At 52.0% G+C, this 19,724-nt stretch overlaps 6 protein-coding genes across 6 annotated transcripts; 4 read left to right on the forward strand and 2 right to left on the reverse strand.

Annotated features, from left to right (window-relative positions):
• Window positions 1–34: 34 nt before the first annotated feature.
• J4E84_008077 (uncharacterized protein) lies at window positions 35–7,085 on the reverse strand (the record flags this gene model as incomplete). Its single annotated transcript, XM_049390655.1, has 2 exons — window positions 35–1,708; window positions 1,761–7,085. 2 exons carry the CDS (start codon window positions 7,083–7,085, stop codon window positions 35–37), a joined length of 6,999 nt encoding a protein of 2,332 aa, XP_049241756.1.
• Window positions 7,086–7,530: 445 nt separating this feature from the next.
• Window positions 7,531–9,716, forward strand: J4E84_008078 (uncharacterized protein; the record flags this gene model as incomplete). The annotated part of the gene is made up of 3 exons (XM_049390656.1): window positions 7,531–7,792; window positions 7,892–9,037; window positions 9,250–9,716. 3 exons carry the CDS (start codon window positions 7,531–7,533, stop codon window positions 9,714–9,716), a joined length of 1,875 nt encoding a protein of 624 aa, XP_049241757.1.
• Window positions 9,717–10,914: 1,198 nt separating this feature from the next.
• J4E84_008079 (uncharacterized protein) lies at window positions 10,915–12,684 on the forward strand (the record flags this gene model as incomplete). The annotated part of the gene is made up of 1 exon (XM_049390657.1): window positions 10,915–12,684. One exon carries the CDS (start codon window positions 10,915–10,917, stop codon window positions 12,682–12,684), a length of 1,770 nt encoding a protein of 589 aa, XP_049241758.1.
• Window positions 12,685–15,137: 2,453 nt separating this feature from the next.
• Window positions 15,138–16,246, forward strand: J4E84_008080 (uncharacterized protein; the record flags this gene model as incomplete). The annotated part of the gene is made up of 2 exons (XM_049390658.1): window positions 15,138–15,678; window positions 15,732–16,246. 2 exons carry the CDS (start codon window positions 15,138–15,140, stop codon window positions 16,244–16,246), a joined length of 1,056 nt encoding a protein of 351 aa, XP_049241759.1.
• A 1,024-nt stretch (window positions 16,247–17,270) lies between these two features.
• J4E84_008081 (uncharacterized protein) lies at window positions 17,271–17,869 on the forward strand (the record flags this gene model as incomplete). The annotated part of the gene is made up of 2 exons (XM_049390659.1): window positions 17,271–17,309; window positions 17,366–17,869. The coding sequence occupies 2 exons, from the start codon at window positions 17,271–17,273 to the stop codon at window positions 17,867–17,869; spliced, it is 543 nt and encodes a 180-aa protein (XP_049241760.1).
• A 325-nt stretch (window positions 17,870–18,194) lies between these two features.
• On the reverse strand, window positions 18,195–19,724 carry J4E84_008082 (uncharacterized protein; the record flags this gene model as incomplete). The annotated part of the gene is made up of 1 exon (XM_049390660.1): window positions 18,195–19,724. One exon carries the CDS (start codon window positions 19,722–19,724, stop codon window positions 18,195–18,197), a length of 1,530 nt encoding a protein of 509 aa, XP_049241761.1.

Raw genomic sequence — 19,724 nt, forward strand, 5'->3', positions numbered from 1 at the left:
CCCCCTCTGCCATCTATAACCCATCCATCCTCTCTTAGCGACAATACGCATCAATCTGGGCGTCAGACAGCGTATGACTCCCACCCGCACATCTATACCCGCTATGCTGCTTGATCCACATGTACCCCATCGGACATGGTCCCATTACCTTCAGCTTCTTCTGCCTCTCCATCTCTTTTTGTCGCGCCTTCTCAACGGCTGCCAGTTCCTCATCACGGCGTCGCCTCTCCAGTTCTGCAGCGATACGCGCTTGCTCTCGAACACGTCGCTCCTCCTCGTCGGCAGCAGCCTTCTCGGCACGGATGAACTCCTTGATTCGCTCCTCATACTGACGCTTCTCTTCTTGAAGCTGGCGGTATTCGTTTTCTTTGGCCACCATAGCGTGCTTGTCGCGTTCGAGTTGCTCCCATACTTCGTCGGAAACACCTGCGTCGCGCTTGACTTTGAAGATAGAAGCAAACGGGTCTTCAGGCTCTGTTGCGGGCTCGGTCTTCTTTTCGGTTGGCTTCTTGTCGTCTTCCGGTTTGTCCGTATTGGTCCCGGCTGTTGGTGGTGGGGCTGCGGTATTTGTCGAGGTGTTTGAGCCTTGCGCACTAGGCGGCGTCGGGTTCTGAGTCTGTGGTGGGGGCATGGGGTGGTTGGGCGTTCGCTTTCCTGACCGGCTCGTGCCTGCTGCGGCATGCCGCCGTGAACGTTCATCTACCATGCTTTCCATAGTGCGAACAACGATGGGCTCTGTGAGGACGAGGCTAGTGATGGGAGGCACGGCCGTAGAGATGAGTGCTTGAAACATGCTCTTCGCGAGCGATTTAACGTCGCGAGCGTTGCCCCATGACTCCAGGACCGATAGCCTGCCAAAGAGGTCCAGTAGCTGCTGGCGTAGTTGCGATGATGGCGGATCGATGATCGAGAGATCGAGTGGCGCTTTCTTCTTCTTCTGCAGATCCGATAGTACTTTGACAAGGAGCTTCAGACATGTTTCTGGGTCGATATGCTTGAACATGACTGTTTCGGGAAAGCGACTGGTGAGCCCAGGGTTCATGCTCATCAGTCGGTCAATATCTTTATCGTAGCCAGCCAGAATGACGACGAGTTTCTGCGCATACTTGGGTTTGGTGAGGCAGTCGACTATCTCATCCATTGCTTCGGTCGCGAAATGGCCTTCCGCAAGACGATAGGCTTCATCGATAAAAAGAACTTTCCCCAGGGCTTTCTCCATGAGTTTCTGAACCTTCGGCCCAGTATGACCAATGTACTGGCCGATCAGGTCGGTAGCGGAGCATTCTTCCACTTTCGCCTGGCTGAGAAAGCCCATGTCGTAGAATATCTTGCCCATCTTTGCAGCCGTAGTAGTCTTGCCGGTACCTGGCGGCCCCTTGAAGAGGAAGTTGAAAGGTATCTGCTCTCGAGGGTCCATTCCAAGAGCTTTCATGTTGGCAGCCGTGGTTTGGTAACCCTGGAACTGCTTGATCAGATCCTCGCACCCTACGACATCTTGGAATAGAGCTGAAACTTCGGTTGCTGCACGAGTACCGCGGTCGAAATCAGGATCAAAGTCGATGGCTTCGAACGTGCCAAATTGCTTGACTTTGCCCGAGGATATGTGCTTCTGATGTAACGCCTTCGCGCGATCCAGGAGGATATCGACCTCGCCTGCGTTGCCGAAGTTTGGACGGTTGCGCGCGCGTTGAATGACCTCCATGGCGACCTAGAATGAAACATGTTAGTGGTAATGCATCAAAATTGATATGCCATCTTACCTTCTTGGCTTGGTCTTTCGCATCAAATCCAATGCCCTTGAGCTTGAAGTCAAAGATCTGACGAATCTCAAAGTCATTGAAGTCCTCAAACACAAACGCAGATTCCAACGGGAACCGCCTCGCAAGGCCGGGATTGACATCTCGAAACATGTCTTCCATTTGGTCCTTGTATCCTAGCAGCAACACACATCGGTCTTCGCCTGCGGTGCTCTGAACTTCGGCAACGATGGTGTCAATGACTGCGGCTTTGAAAGGGTCGCCGCCGTTGGGACCGCTAGCTTTAGCAAGCATGTAAGCCTCATCGATGATGAGAACTTTACCGACTGTGGAAGCCAGAATGGCTTTGGTGTTGGCTTCTGAGCCTCCTATGACGTTCCCGACGAAGTCTGCTGGGTTCTTTACGATGACCTCGCCAAGCGAAAGAAGTCCAATGTCGGCCAGAACGCGACCGTAGAGTTTGGCTACGGTGGTCTTTCCAGTTCCTGGGGAACCGACGAAGCAACGGTTTAGTGAATACTGGATAATGGGCTTCTCCTTCAGCTCGAGCTGGTAGTTGGTTTGTATACCGTCGAGAAGTACTCGTACCGACTCTTTGACTGAGGCCAAGCCCGTGAGCTTCTGCAGCTTTGACCAGGCAGCATTATTCTTGAGAACTGACGAAGGCTCCGGACCAATCAGATCCTCCTTGGTAAGGAGATAGTCATCCGGCATCGTGCCGGCTTTTCTTGCTTTGCGCAGTCGCTTGGCCTGGCGTTCGGTAATCTGTGCGATCTTGTTTTGGACTTCGCGGGCGTTACCGAAGCCATCACGGCCTCGACCACGACCAATGCGCCGCGCAACGATACGTACGTAAAGGCCTTTCATGCCGTCTTCAATCTTCATGCGTCCGGAGTACTTCTTGTCAATGTACTGGCAGAAGATTTGTTGTAGCTCGCGGTCTTCGTAGTCCTGGAACTCCATTCGGATTGGTATGCGGCTCGGAATGCCAGGGTTGTGGGAGAAGAAGGCTTCCATCTGCTTGTGGTAGCCTGCGAGAACAAAGACGACCTTGCCTGTCAAGTTCTCCATTTCTGCAAGCAGGTAGTCAAGCACCGCTTTGCCGCCGGGACTGTTTCCAGATACCAGTTGATACGCTTCATCGATGAAGAATACACCACCTCCTGCTTGGAGTATGTCATCAATGTGGGTCTTGCAAGCGGATACGCCGTCATTTGCAAGAGCTGATCCAGAACTCTCAATGAAGTGACCACCAGGCAAAGCTCCTACCTCAACTAGGAACTTGGCGTAGTGCCTAGCCACAGTCGTCTTTCCTGTCCCAGGATTGCCTAGCAGGGCAGCACCGAAACGCTCCCCTTTAAGTGATACACCCTGACGTACAACCGTATCGACTTTGGCCTTGATCGCGAGGAACTGCTGCTTGACGGATTCAAGCCCTATCATAGGTACCAGAGAGTCGAGAGCTTCGTTTTCTGCACCCTCAAATTTCTTCTGCCATTCCCACTCATCTCTGGCTTCACTCTTGTCCCAATCAGGCTGGTCCTCGTCTGAATCCGACGACGTGGATTTGTCATTGGTCGGGGTATCGTTACGGTGATCAGTCGTTGTACTTGGCGCTGGTTTATCGCCTTGTTGTTTGGCAGTATCGGATGGTGGAACCGGCGTAGTAGTAGATGTCGAAGGTGCAGGCACTGGAGCGTTTTTGGATTTCTTGACCCTCTCCTGCAGGTTGCGAAGATCTTGCTTCTTCTGCTCCAGCGCTTGCTGGCGGTCTCTTTCCTCGGCCTGCTCCTTCAGAAGGCGCTTCTGGTGGTCCATCTCTTCCTCAATCTCGACTAAACGAGCGGCATATGCACGTTGTTTGGCCTCTCGTTGTTCGTCTAGCTCGTGGTCGCGTTGCCGCTTCTTTTCCTTGGCTCGCACTTCGGCTTCACATTTCCGACAGTGCGCTGGCGCCTTGTCATGGCACTTTCGAGTGGTCTTGTGCTTACTAGGGCATGTTGAGGAGATGATGACATTGCAATCCATTCGTGAATGGTCTTGCAACTGATGACATTGACGGGGACAAGCATGCAGTCCGCAGTTGAGTAGTTTGCCACATGGTTCAGAGCAGCCACCGTCTGGACACACCGTATCGAATTGTTCTTTCTCGGTTAGAAGCGCGGTCTTTTCGGGATGCTGCTCGCATTTGACAGGAAAGCCGTCGTAGACATGGCCGTCTCGCTTCAGCTGGTCCATAAGCGGTACCCATACTTCCTTGCCTTTGCGACTGTTCATGAAAGTGTCTGCGTTGCCGATCATGATCAAACCGTTTCGCGCTCGTGATAGCAACACGTTGACTCGTTGAGGAGACGACATGAAGCCGATATCCCCAGCATCGTTACTGCGTGTGAGACATGCGATTACGATATCGCTCTCTTCACCTTGATAGTTGTCGATAGTTGAAATGCGAAGCTTGCGTTTGGAAATGTTCGCGCCAGCCGGCGTCATCAGACCCGCTTTGATGAGCTCGTAGGAATCCAGATCGTTTAAAATGGGGTCATTGTCCTTAGACAAAGTGTTCATCAACAGGTATAGTTGACCCAGGTAAGGTGTCAGCACCACAATGTCTTCCGTACCGTAGCCCTGCTGACCAAGGTACCGCACGCATTTCAGCACCATCTCAGCCTCGTACAAGTTTTCCTTGCTGGACTTAGCACCTCCATCGCGGCCGTCGGCAATCTGTACCGCGTTGAGCTCAGGGCGCGAATGTGACACGAATATAACGTTGCTTTGAAGACCACGTAAGTTCGGTCGACCTTGAGTCTTCTCTGCATCTTCCAATTCCGGATATGTGAGCGACCGAACGAGGGACGAGATCTCAGGGCGCATACGATGCTGCTTGCTGAGCGTGGTATGTGGAACTCCGCTGAGCACGAGACGTTCGAACAGAGAGACATTGAGATCGTAGCCATCTCCTTTCTCTACAGTCAAGGCATAGTTGTTGACTTTTGGCCGCAGCTGTTTGTGATCGCCGATCAGGATGAGCTGCTTCGTGGTTGGGGTTAGAGCTGTAAGCACATGACTCTCCAGGATCTCTCCAGCTTCTTCCACCAGAACAATGCCTGGTGAGGCCTTGCGGATCTCTTCGGTGTACATAGCAGCTGCTGTGGTAGTGCATCCGATGATGCGTCTCTGACTGAGCACGTGAAAGTTCTTCTCGCGAAATAGTCGAACGACCTGGGCACAGCATTTGTTGTACTTGTTGGCAAGTGTGCTTATTTCGGTGACCCGCTCTTCAAGTATCGTCTTGTTCCACTGCGCCTGAAGTCCAAGACGGATCTGCGGAGGAACATTCCAAACGTGTGGATATGTTTGCATCGCATGACCAAGGAAGATGCCAGCGTCTTCTCCATTGACCCATCTCCTGACTAGGTAGTACTTGTCGATGCGTTTATTCTTTTTCCCCATAACTGTCATACCGTCTTTATTGTCGGGCACAACAAACGCATCGAAGTATTCTGAATCATCCGAGAACTCTAAGTAGTCTAGGAGCATCTGCTCATTGAGCCGCATAGACGTAAAAGATGTCATCCTCCTGACTAGTGCGTCATGGTAAGATTCCGCTTCAGACTTTTGGTCTTGAATCATGGTCCATGTTTGTCCCGTCATCTTGTAGTTGTTTGGTTGTTCTCTGATGGTCAGTGCGCGAGTGTTGGCATTCGACTTTGATCCCAGCCGCACGATCGAACTAGCAGGGATGCCGGCCTTTTGGATATCTTCCAGGAATTGATCCAGAGCATGATTCGTGTAAGTGAGAATGAGCATCGTCTCATTGGTACGATCGTGCAATATCTTTGCGATGAGTGCTCCGATGAAACTTTTGCCTGTACCTGGTGGGCCTTGGATCAGACTGACTCTCTTTACAAGACCAGTCAGCAGTGACTCTGCTTGGGCCTGGTCGAGCTTGATTGGATGAGTGCTTCCGATGATGTCTTGAAGGTCCTCTTCCCAGTGGTCGCGAATGGCGTTGACAGTCTTTGTCGGTTGGATGCCGGACGGGGTTTCCGCGGAGTCTGGCGTAAGACTGAGGAGCTGGTCTTCCAGTGGCAGTTCAGTCAGGTCCTGAAGACATTTCAGGACAGGCTCATACGCAAATACAGCAGTATCTACCTGCACAAAGCAAAGGTCAGATTGGAGCTTGCATGCCATCAGCACTTTGCCAAACGAGCTGGCGTCGGCTACTCGCAGCACTACAACAGCAGGTTGCTTCGCAAGGAGATCTTCATCACGGTCCACAGTTGCAAACGCAACAATGTTACCGTTGCTGATGAGACAGCCCAGTGACTGATGCTTCAGGACGTTCTTGTTGTCGGCGAGGAACTTCTTGCGGTTCGCGGGTTTGACGTTGCGCAGCTGAGGAACGTCGTCTGGACAAAGAAGCTGCAGTGCGCAAGGCTTGGGTTTCGCCTCTGGTCCGCAGTCGATACCGGCATATTGCAGGTGTTCGAGAACCACTTTACGTCGACCTTTCTTCTGACCACTGGCAATCTGAAAGTCGTTACGTAGCTCCCCGAGAAGATCCTCGCGGAGTAAGCGAAATTGGTTGTCAACATGGGTAAGACCACGGCTCTCCGGGGTGACAGAGACGATGGAATCAGCGCGTCTGTAGAATGGATGCTCGGAAGATGCGAATTCGTCTGGCGTCGGTAAAAGCTTGATCTTGTGGATTTGCGCGAAGTCGTTGTCGTGTCGCCCGCCTGGGCCATCGACCGACTGGTCGAATGTGCTGTCTAGGACATGCTTGATCTTGTGCCCAATGTTGCGAATATCCAGCGAATCTGAATCGATGAAGGACCCATGCTTCGTGACGCGTTCTGCGACGTCTCGCACATCTGGGATCTCCTCAGAGCGGCTGTATAGCAGCTCGAGGAGCAGCCACGCGAACGCGCGAGTGCCATCGCTGGAAAGCACGTGACCATCATGCGCGTTCACAAAGGTGTTCCAGAATGTAGGAGGCTGGACAATGTGTTCGAGGACGCGCTGTAGAAATTGGCCGCCGTAGAGTTGCTTGACAGGGGGCTGGGCCAGATGAGTGATGACGGCGGTTGCCCACCCGTTGAGGAACGCGCTGTCCCCGGTGGTGCGGAAGGCAACGCCGACGGCCGCTAGCCCTGCCGAAGACGCGATCAGACACTCAACACACTTCGACGCGTCTTCTTGAGCACACAACGCCTCCAAAAATCGATTACTGTCGCCCGCCGTCTTGATTTCGCGACGACCATGGATGATAGCGTTGAAGAGCTTCGTCAACCCTGCGGCACGCTTCGCGGCGTCCTGGTCCGCCATGGATGAGGTTTGTATCGTGTAAGGTATCAACTGTTGAGAAAAGATTTATCAAGACAAGCTGATATCTGCCGCTATTCCATCGCTCTTCAGAGGGCGTTTGGTTCTTTTGAGCTTTCTGAATGGGTAGCCGGGAGGCCGCACCAGACCCCAGCGCATGCGCGATGATTCTCTGATAACGGGCTGTGCGAATGATTGGAAGAGACTCACACTTTGTTATGCGGCGAGGCATCAATCTTTGTCTGCCTGCATGTTCTGGTGAGCTCTGGACGAATTGAGGCCTACAGGCATGCGCTGTGCGACCTGCATGTTGAGCAAACAGCGCCACACGAACTCAGCCTTGTCTAGGCAGCATGCCATACTTGAAGCCGGCGTGTCGCTTTCCATCCGGCGCATAACTCAGCCTCGCAATTCACAATTTCGAAACTAGTCAGTACATTTCCGCAATATGGCTTCGTTTTCAGGCAGCGGCAGAGGTGGCTGGGCTCCACGCAGAGGGCGAGGCCGCGGAGGAAGAGCGCCTCACTTCGCAAAGAACAGAGAGCAGCCAAAACCGGATCTCCAGACACATCCGCTTGGAGACCCTGTGAAAGTGTTTCGCAGCTCCGATCTGAGTCTGAAACCAATCGACTCGGCGGAGATATCGAATTGCCAACATGTCGCGTCGTACAACTGGCTCAATGACGAGGTACCTACCATCGTCGTTCCAGGTAAGGCTTCTTTTTGTGCCTACATGGACGTTAGCCCGCCCACTTTGCACGTTTTCATCTTGCTGTAGTCTGCATACCAGATGGAGCTGACAGTTCTAGGTAAACCTCCTCGCTGGACACCACTCCAAGCTCCACAGCGTTTGAAAGAAGACGACGGACAGTACTTTCGCGACCCCAATGCTGCAAAGTATCCCGACTTCCCCATGGCACCCGTCGTACATGCTATTACAGAGACCGACCCCGAATTCGACGCTACGAACACCGATGTCTTCGCATGCGGAAGCACCCTTGGCAACCTCCTGCGCTTCGCTCGTGGTGTCGACAAAGCCTTTCGGTTTAACATCGAGGTCATTGGCGAGACTGTCTTCTTTGTACGGAAAGAGAACGACCCCAAAGAAGTTATCAAGGATATCAGAGGCTTTGGTCATACGTTTCCAGAAGCATACACCACATGGGAGCATAGTGTCAAGGGTTCTGAGACACACCAGCGCATCATACGATATGAGTTTGGCGGCTTGGAGTGTCTTGTACGCTTCGAAAGCGACGGCTACATTGATGACTCTTCAGCAGTCCGTGATGTCGCGCCCGCACAGACTGCTGCAGACCAAGATGAGCTTCTGCAAGCATTTCAGCAAGCAGCCATCGGGCGTCCGCCCAGCAACACGACGGGTAAACCTGTAGAGATCAAGACTAGGCACGGCGGATCTGCAGTACCGCATCACTCCGTCTTCGACCTAAAGACACGCTCAGGCAAATACAAGAAACCCATCGACATGACCGACATCTACCCAGCGCTCTGGATGAAACAGATATCCAACTTCATCGTTGCCTACCACGACGGTCATGGTCTCTTCGAAGACATACAGGTACAAGATGTCAAGAGCGATGTGCGAGCTTGGGTCCGAGACAATAGAGACGGTATCCGCCGCTTCGCAACACTACTCAATGAGATCGTTGACATTGCCAAGAGCAGCACGAACAAGTTACTCGAAGTGTATTGCCCAGGAGCGGATCGCCTAGAGGTCCGAAGCCAGTACGGTGATGGCGTACACGCGTTGCCTGCAGACTTGGTCGAAAGGTGGGAGAAGACGGAGACTTATGTCTCCTCTACTCAGGATGATGCTTCGGATGAGGACGAATACAATGATGGCGGTGTCGATATTGATGCGAGGTATGGGTTTGGCAATGGCTACGATGACGACTCAGGTTCTGAGCCAGACTATACAGCGTGTTCTGCTGAGGACTGTGGGTACTGCGGAAAGTGCACGTACTAAGACTGGCTAGCATATGGTTGTGCATTTATTGTTTGCTCAGCAGCAACTCAAAGTACCGAAATCTTCTGCCCTATCAAGACTTGCTTCAGTATACCTTTGGTTTTCGCATACTCTTTCTTGGTAAGGCGATGAGGCTACATCGTCGAAACAGCGTGCCGTGGAGAAATCTAACTCTGATCGTAGTCGGCAAGACCTTCTGTGACTCGCCGTTTCGTCTCCAGGTCAACAAGGAGAACAAGAAGCAGATCGGCAAAGACACTGCCGTAATTTACCGGGACGAGCTCGTGCCCAGGCTGCAGCACATTCAAGACCTCAACTCAGCTCTTCACGGCTTCCTCCAGAAAAGCTGCACGACCCATACCAACTTCAGCAACTCAGAGCTAGAGAAATTCCAAGAGAAAGTTAAGGTTCAAGACTATTTCTACCAAACAATTGCGATGCTCTCTACCCATGTGCAATCGATCAGGATGGAGTTGCAACATCTGGGCGCGCAAGTCGGGGCGGCCCTCCTTTTGACCGACTTCGATCAGGGATACTTCGCCCAGTGGGATATTGACAATCGAACCCCATACCCGCTCACAGCCGCCATTACTAATGCCAGGCGAGACATCGCCCATATTCCAGGCGTAAACAATGTCTACGACGAGTGAGATGTTGACTTCAACGAGAAAGATGTGAAGATTCCTGTGGAAGATAAGCCCTCAAGCCACAATCTTATTCGGATGCTTCATGACATCGTCCCGATGTTGAAGACAGACGGCAGAGAGATGACACGCCGTTCATACAACAAGATGCCAAAGAAAGAGGTGGAAAACACAGATGAGGGTAATATGATGGACGGAGAAATGCCCGACCACGAGTCGTTGGAGCCGAAGCTCAAGTACACGACGGGACGTCATGCAAAGAAGTACGAGATCTTGAAGGCAAAGGCGAAGTTTTATTTCGTGCTCCATATGATCAAGAACGGGGAGAAGCGAACCCGCGGATCAAAGACTATCCATGCCTATCACATGGTCCCCCACTTTGCGGTCGTGCATACCGACTCAAAATACACCTCATCCCGATGAGCTTGGCGTTGCAAGACGACACATCTCTTCGGCTTTGGAGCTGGGTTCGTCGCCTATATCGCCGGAAATCTAAAAGCTCCACCCGCAGCCATGTTCCTTCGCTTTGAAGTTGTCGAGCAGGTGCTGACAAAGTCGGAACAACAACAACATCAATAACAAAAAGACATCACGCTTCTTGACTTCTACACCGCAATTTTTAACGTCCACACTACATTCAGTGTTACACTTCGTCGCTTCGATACATACGCTTACAGCATACATCCATGTACTATACTCTCACTTCTACGCGCCATGGGTAACCGAGACTCCGACAACACCGCTCCGAGCAGTGCAACTCCACACACAGATGCAACGTCTTCTGCAAACGCACCTCCTATAACTGGGGCAACGCCTGTCAGCACTTCGATTGAGCGACCTCGTGGGGCATACGATCATTTGGGCTATCTAAGAATGGAGCCAGTCTGAACACAGAGACTTAGTGATGCCTATACAATTTGAAGGCGTATTCCCCAACTCTCGTAGTTGTGATTTCATTCTGGGGTTTCCCGTTCGTCTGGGTACCTAGGTAGTGAAGTCGTGAGGGCCACTATCTGCGTCGGAAGACAAAGGGCACGGTCCATTGGGTTGTAAAACTCAAGGCTACAGTGTGGCGCGACTTTGTATAGCCCCATGTATTCTCTCCACCCTGAATATACTTAAGGACTTGCACATTTTGACTTATGCCTTACGCGCACTTCACGACTCTCAACCACATCGCTTCAGATCAAGGAACGCCATCATCATGGCCACCAAGCAATCGACTGCCCTTAACGCCCTCACTAAGGCGCAACCTAGAGTCCCCTTACCACTATCGGGCGGCAACTCGAAGCCAGCAGATCCGCGCAAACATTCCCTCGTTACTCTACCCGCTGAGCTTCGGAACAAGATCTTTGAGGATCTCGTCGAGTTCTCCGAGCCCGTCAAGGTTACCTTCCGTCGACATTTTGAATACAGCTCAGAGCGCATAAGCTTCTCGCTCCAACCAGAACATCAGCGTCAGAGGAGCTTGCTTCTGACATGTCGGACTATTTACTCGGATGTGGCTTCGGCTTTCTATGCCAACAACAAGTTCCTCATAGCTCCGGACAGCTACCAATACTCACAGCGTAGTCAGGCGACTGCGGATGAGGTTGCTGTATTATTTTTCCAGCGAGTGGGCTCGCAGGTTCATTGGATCCGTAAAGTTATCCTCGATATTACGAGTAGGCCGTGGGCCTTGAACTTCGATAGATGTGCATTCCCGTACACATACGATGTGTTTGAGGTCGGCATACTTTTGAGATTCCTCTGGCACCACCGCCTCGCTATCGAGATCGCTTACTTGCAAGCCAAGGGAGCTTCCCGGGATGTCTGTAATCCTCCAGCGATGACCCGGGTCATGCGCTGTATTCTCGAAGGCCAAGTGATGCTAAAGGCATCTCGCAGTCAGATGCTCGAGATTGCAATCAAATATGACGGCTCCGGTGGTATGTTCCGTCTGGGTAAAGTACCACCTGGCGCACCAAGCCGATTTGCACTCGATCGCGCTCAACAAATCTACAGCTTCGCCGCTGAGGATAGTGGACGGTGCCTCACCTTGACAAAGCCGACACCTCCTACCTTGTTGACCTTACCCGTTCATCCCGTACTCTCCAAGATCTTTTCCGAGGTCCTCAGTGAGCGGGAGAAAATCTGCATCGATCTTGATGTCGACACGAGCTTGCCAGTCAACTTCACTCACGTCAATAGGCGGTTTCACGAGAGCTGTTGGGCAAGCTTGCTACAAGCCGCAACGTACACATTGCTGCTTCATTCAAGAGAAAAGCGCAGTACGTTCACTAACTTTAGCAAACTTGCTCGCATCTTACGTCGTACATTTACAACTCCCGAGGATCCTGGACAAAACTACCACGGGATATCAGGACCTTTGCGGTGGTCAGCGCCCCATTGGAAGCTGGAGAAGTCACAAGAGCTCAGCGTTGTGCTGGAGTTCGACCTAGCCGATCCGACCGCCTTGGAAGACCTGCGCATCAGCGTGCTGCCCTTACTTTTGGAGACATCTTCGTATTGGGGTGATCGCACTGTCACGATCCGTTCATTGACCTCTACACCGGGTGGCCGTTCCCTTTTCGCCGAGCAAACAATCACGTTTCAAGAACTTCGACTGAACGCTATGAATGCGCTGGAACACACATTCGGTAAGACTGTTGGGTACGCAGCTACTACGATGTGGGTAAACGGGTTGGGAAAGGTCGTCGAGACAGAGTTCAGTCGTTTCTCTAGCCCATTTCGCATCCAATACGATCCGGCAAAAGCATCCGGGGGATTCGGCGGTAGGAAATCGCGTAAAGTGTCCTCTATTTACCCAAAGGATCAGTACTTCCACGGACAAAAGACCCGACACGACTGCCAATCAAAAGATTGCAAGCAGCTGTTCCCATCTCAGTACTCCGCGGTAACGGTATTGGATTATCTCGAGGAGGTCTTGACCAGATATGACGTTAAGAATAAACCTGATTCGGACAATGCGTAAGTGTACAGTATTTTCCACTGATAGAATGAACCAACTGACAGTTGCTAGCGAAATCGAGAAGATCATGTTGAAACAGCTGATGCCGGCGGAAATCTGCGGTCTCCGCCGACAAGACGTATCGCTGTGGAAGGCTAGGATAAATCTACGTTTTCTTAAGTCGATGAATAGTTCGTATCGCTCAGGTATGAGCTACTCCATTGGAGCGAAAGGATCACGGAGATACAGATGAGATAGGCGCAAGCAGAGATCTTTGTCGATCATGTACCATTGGTGGACATCGGGCGAGATACGCAAGTGCTGTATATTGTATGTCTGTCATTACATTAGCGATTTCATTCGTACTGTAAGCATGTCCGGTCTTTGCGTACAACTCATGGTAATTACCGGGTGAATATACATCAACATTGAACATCTCACGCTCGAAGTCAAGCTCGTCCCCTTAATCTCAATCCTTTTTCACGTTCTCATCCTTCGAATCGCCCTTCTTCTCTTCTTCCTTGTCACCAGACCCGCTTCCGCTGCCCTTGTAGTGGCTACCTTCTTTTCCTGGCTCAAATACCGTATTGCCTCACAACAACTCAGCATGTATGTCTACAGAATCAGGGGCGTTGACATACAGGAAGCGCAATGCGCCCAAGCACCGTCTTTCGTCAAATCAGCCCCTGCACCGCACTCTGGACATTCGACCATAGCAAAGCTTTCTAATCGGGTTTCGGAGGATGGGTAACAGATTCGGTTTAGGATGTGGTTGATGATCAATGTTCGGTTGCGATCTTGCGATAGAGTTTCAATGCAGGTTGCGTGCTTGCGCTAAAGTGAGGGGCATGATGTCATAGGCCAATCAGATACCGCGGAAGCTTCTCATCAAGCTTACGACCATTGGAGTTCTACACCGATGTACTCCTATTCTTGGAGAGGGAATGAGGGATATAGAAGAAGGCCCGAAGTTGGGCTTACATCTTTCCATCAGTAATCTTTCATGCGGTGGCTGACCTGGCGCGTTACAGACATTCGTATAGCCTGAACGCCAGCGGCCCTGCAGCATGCAAGAAGGATGGCGCATATGGGACTCTGGTTCTGCTACCGCATAGTTCGCATGCTACTAGAATTCTGAATGCGATGTGCGAGCCATCAGTTCCCTGGGCTATCGATACGAGTCAGTCTGCATCCAGGTTATCGTCTTCCGCCGTCTTCCGCCCGTCGTGGCGGCCAATCCTCAACTCCAAGAGTTCCCAACAACCAGAATTCATTCATCCTGCAGTGCTTGCGCAATGCGATCCTTCCGAACTTATTGACTCGCATTTGGACAGATCATCCTTATGGATGCTGTGCGACTCAGACCCCTATAATGCCGCCAATGACGGCGCTCAGCTGCGAATCCTCAGATCACAAAGAGGCCGCGCCGGACACGGTACGCACGTACTACCGCTGGACCAGGGCCAGAGTCGATGGTATCGCAGCGATGAAACCGATTAGTTTACCGGATTCCGGATACATCACTGCGAAGGGAATGAATAGCCCGATGGCTAGATTCTTGAGTATGAGATGTGCATCTTGTCGCAGCTGCAACACAGTAGGCGTAGCAAGCGGCAGCGCAGGTTTTTCGTCTTTCCTCTTTCTCTCATCTGATTGCTGGAGTCATTGCGACAGTAGTAATCCGGGGTCGAAACTTGCAACATTCACCGTTGACGTGCATCTACCGCATAAACCTGCTCGCGGAGCTGAACAACTCAGGGGCGATGCACCCATCAAAAACGAAGCCATTGCTTCAGCAGCTCCAGGTACGTGAATCATGCCACGCGACTACCCGCTTGCGATAGCCTCACTATACCCAGCCGAGCGAGCGCCTAGACCCAGATTAGTCTAGCAGTCGCGTGGTAAACGGCTCATCCGCAACCAACATTTGACGATGGATGCCTGAGGGCCCTGGCCCATCTGCCGTGTCAAAGCAACGGTTCCCTCCCCACCCCATCTGCATTGCGCAAGTTCGTCTCCGCGCTGAAGGACGGAAGGTTTGCTTCGAACTTTATTGTTCCTGCAGGTGGTAGCCTTCACAGGACATATGGCCGGGCGCCTCATCAATCCACGCTGTCGCATGTCAGAATGGCGGGAAATACGATGCTTGCAGCGGTCCGTATATAGCGTCGATGAGCCGGATCCCGAGGTGCGAAAGTTTAAACTTGTTCAATACCTCTACAAGCCCAGGGTATCTAGGCTTTTCTTTCTTCTTGTTTGCCTGTTCGTCTTCTCGTCTTGTCTATCCGGGGCTTCCGTTCACGACTTGTCCGTCGACGGGTGTGTAGCTTTGGTAGAATCGCAGCATACGAGGATCCCTTGAGTATCTCACGAAGCCCATGACAACTAGTCGCACGTAGCGTGCAAGACAATTGCAATACCCCAGACTCCTCCGTATCCTCACCTTCTGGTCAAACCCCACGACACGACACCACTCGATGGCCGACCCGATGGCCGCGGTGCCATACTCCAACAAAGCCGCCATCTACCTTGGACCTGTCGTTTCTTTCGGCTTTGTCGCACTCTTCCTGGTTACCGCACGCATCTACACACGGATACAGAGGACTGGGAAACTGTTTCTCGATGACTGGATCATCGTTGTCGCAGAACCACTTTCTTTGATCGGCATATGTTTGGCTATCGCATCCACGGCATACGGATGGGGCAAACCAGCGGCATCCTTCACACCCGAGACGCTCAAGCAGACATTGAGGCTACAGTTCGCCCTCCAAACTGTATGGCTTCTTACGCTCTGGCTTGTACGACTCTCTGTCGCGTGCTCACTGCTGCGCTTCGGGACTGAAAGGCTTTGGCGATGGCCATTGTACTTCATCATGGGCCTACAAACAACAATCTCATGGAGTTACTTCGTCATCCAATTTGCGCAATGCACACCCATCAGCTCGAACTGGGATACCGGTATCTCTTCCAAATGCTGGGATCTGGGCCCCATCGTCATCTACGGATGGGTCATTGCTGGTAAGACTCTCCTCGGCGCTACTTATGTAGAACCTGGCTAATTCTTTCAATAGGCATCTACATCGCCATGGATCTCACACTCTCACTTATGCCAATCCGCTTGATCCGCACCCTGAACCGCTCTCAATCCGAGAAGATACTCATCGGCTTCCTCATGGCCCTCGGTCTCCTCGCAACCGCGATAAACTGCGCCAAGATGACAACGTTCACCACGTTCGGTCAAGGCGACGTGATGCAGGCGACCATCGTACCTTCACTCTGGGCCAAACTCGAGGAAGAGATCGGCATCATTGCTAGTTCGCTTCCTTTGCTCAAGAGCCCCGCTGAGAACTGGTTGAAGAAGATGGGCATACTGAAGGAGCACCAGCTCACCAAGCCGAGCTTCGTTGCAGACATGAGCTTACCGACTGTGAAAGATGATGGAGAGGATATGAATAGTAATGACGCGGATAGTACGACAGTGAAGGGAAATGTTAGGGTGGACTCGGTGGCTACCGCACTGGGTACTAAAGGTTCCAACAACAGCCTTCTCAAGGACCCGAACAGTCATACCTGGCAGGCTGTCTAATTGCGACGACCATATTACGACTTTCATCTGGGATGCATGCCATATCTTTGGGCTTTAGCGCGGCGCTCTGGCGTTTTCGAGGGTTGGTCCCGGTCTTTACAGACTCGACGACCATACATTGGCATGAAATGCCTCTTTGCATGGTAAAAGAACCATACATACCCATAATACCAACAATTCTAATTGTACGGGCTGAGAACTGACTCTCGTAAATATGTGAGGAGTAAGAGTTTGATGATGCCGCACTTCGGCGACATTCGCCCGAAGCTCTGCGAAATCTCGGATTATTACTAACAGAAAACCGCTTACTCCGCATTTTCGCAAACCATCGTCAGGACTTTGCGGAAGCCTTCCTTTTGCGCGTTTGTTTGCGCAGGATTCATCCTCGCTGTTGTTGCAGGGTCTGTTTGCAGGCGAGGCAGCAGGGCCAGAGGTCCTGTCGTCTTTGTGTCGACGCATACCAGCCATCTCTAGAAACAGTGGCATCAACAAAGATCGTGAATTCAGAAAGCCTGATGCCGCGGTCATTAGTAGCACTAAAATGGCACGCGCCATTAGTCCGGGGTGCATGATCCAGGCTCGATCCGCGATGGTGACGTCCCACCGGTCGTTATTCCCTTCTCTAGGTTCTGTTTACCGCGTCCATGCTTTCATCAAGCTTTCTCTCTTTCCGCATTTCCATTCCTTGACATCGCTACCACTACGTCCTAATATTGACAGCGAATAGTCCTCGACACGACTGTCTCAATCTAATCGTCTTTCTTGGGTATACGTCGTAGTCGCCGCCGCGTGCGTAAACTAGGCATCTTCCGCCTTCACGATGCCGATATGGGATCCTCTTGTGCCTGTTGAGCGCGTTATCCAGCGTGGTCTTGCACGCCTTCCGCAACCTATCAGCCACTGGCTTGGATATCGAACAAAAGCAGCCCCAGCTGCTCGCACATGGGTCGTCTGTGTCTGGGGCTTCATCGGCGCTTTCTGCGGGCTTAGCGTCATTCTCGCTATATTTGGGCATACAGACTACATGCGAAGTCGCGCCGTACCACCAATCATCGCTTCATTTGTGAGTTCTCCGACTCTTTGTATATCTGATATTGAGGAGGACTGACATTTTCATAGGGTGCCTCAGCAATCCTCTGCTACGGCGCCATCGACGTGCCCTTCTCGCAACCACGCTCCCTAATCTTCGGCCACTTCTTCAGCGGCCTAGTTGGAGTCATCATAGCAACAATCTTCCAGTTCGACCTCGAGAAAGATCCTTACCCACGACTGCAATGGCTCGCTGCTGCTTTGGCCACAGCTATCGCACTCGTTGTCATGCATCTGACCAAGACGACTCACCCACCTGCTGGAGCCACAGCACTCATGCCGTGTGTTGACCAGCATATCTGGGCGCTGCGATGGTATTTCTTGCCGGTCTTGCTGCTATCGTCAACCGTTGTGCTGGTCACAGCCATGATGGGGAATAATGTTCAGCGGCGATACCCGGTGTTCTGGGTTGCGCAGATTCCGCCACCACCACCGGCACCGAAGGCTGAGGAAAAGAAAGATGCGATCAAAGAGGGGTCCTCTGATGGAAGCGTGGATGAATCACACAAGGACGTGGAGAGAGGACCTCTGTAGGTTCTCTTCGTAGAAGCATTAAAACGAGCATCTCCATCGTCATTTTGGTAATGTGCTTTAGCCAGCGATGTATTTTGGTCAGCATATTAGTTAATATCAATTTATGTTGTCGATGGCTCTCACATTCTCGGTATGAACCGAAAGAAGTCAATCACACGGAGTGCTTACTAAGCGACGAGCTTCTGACGCCGAATCTTCCGCAATAGTGCCTATCCTTCACACTTTGACACATGTGTTGATTTGGTATCATGGTTTGTATTAACACTACTACGAACCTACTTAGGTATCTTCATCTATCACGACTCAATCAAACGCACCATCAAACTTAAACCTTCTCCACCCACACAGTCCTAGCCACACTCGGCACACCCTCCGCACTGACAGCAAACAGATACCACGCTCCCGGCAATACGACACCAGAGTCATTCATGATGGGCAAGACGACCTCTTCACCCTCAACCCTTGGCTGGAGCGGAATTCGCCTCTGATCACTGTTGACGTTGTGTGTAACACTTCCAATCCTGATGAAAGAGAACTTCACACCGTCGGCCGAACCTTGCATCTTGACCCTCAGCTCACCGCCAGGGGCGACGATGCTGTTGGCAACGTTCTCGATGATCGGGCGAGGAGCGCCGGTTTGGAGGTATGCTGGTGTAAAGATCTGGCCGTTGGGGTGGTCGACTGTGTCTTTGCAGTGATAGGACGGTCCACCGGTTCCGTCATCCCAGCAGAGACCTCCTCCTCCACTGAAGACGGTGGCATCGGGTAGTAAGATGGAAACGGAATGGTAGTTACGAGGAATGGCTTCAGCAGGTAGCTCGGTAAAAGTCTTGGTTGCGGGGTCAAACATCTCGGGGATGAAGACGGGGTCGATATCTGTGAAGCCCGCAGCCCAACGCTGTCCACCAGTGATCAAGAGCTTGCCGTCAGGAAGAACGACGATGTTTGCGAAAGCGCGGGGGTGGTGCATATCGGCGATTCGTTCAGCTGTCACTGGTGCGCCCACGTAGTTGATCTCCATCAAGTGCGCGACTGCGAGACCGGGCGCTTGATCATAGTACTGGGCTCCACCTGCAGTGAAAATCTTTCCAACATCGTACATAACGTGGACACCGCACATGGCGTCGTTGACATCGTCCCGGATGCCCGCTGGGCTGACGCCTCCTTCGCCATCGGTGTAGTACCAGTTCATCGCTTTGCTGGGCCCGGCCTGGAAGATAGTGCCGTTGCGCCAGGGAAAGAGCCAGGCGTGGTTGTCCTCGCGGAAGATACCCTCGTGGTCGGTTGTCAACATCGGCTCGACAGCAGCACCAGGAAGAAGTGTCCACGTATTCTGTACTGGATCGTAAATCTCTCCTGGCTTTCCACCTCTTGGGCCACTCCAAGATCCACCAATAGTAAAGACATTTCCGTTGGAGAGGATAGCGCTACTTTGGTAGCCACGGGGTACTTTCATATCCGGTCCGGGAGCGAATGTGTTTGTCTCCGGTTGGTATATGGTTGTCTTCTCCGCATTGCTTCCTCCTGTGATCACCAACCTTCCGTCGGCCAAGGAGCTCATACCAGGGCAGAACATGTCGTGGTTGGTTTCAGCAACCTGACGAGTAGTCATCTGTCCGGAGACCAAATTGTACTCTGCGAACTGAGTGAGACCACGTTCACCCCCGAAGGCGTTCGGTGAGAATGCCGAATACACCATCATGCGAGTCGGAGTCGGCCATTCCGGAACGATATAGGCTGCAACGGGAATGATCGGAAAGTCGATTACTGGACCCCATGATCCTTGGCCCTGAGCGAGGGTGTTTGAGTAGAGAAATGGCAGAAAGGCAGCCGCTGCCTTTGCGTGTGAAAACAT

This window comes from Alternaria hordeiaustralica (genome assembly GCF_023758085.1).
Source record: "Alternaria hordeiaustralica strain BMP 2776 chromosome Unknown scaffold_19, whole genome shotgun sequence".
Taxonomy (NCBI): domain Eukaryota; kingdom Fungi; phylum Ascomycota; class Dothideomycetes; order Pleosporales; family Pleosporaceae; genus Alternaria; species Alternaria hordeiaustralica.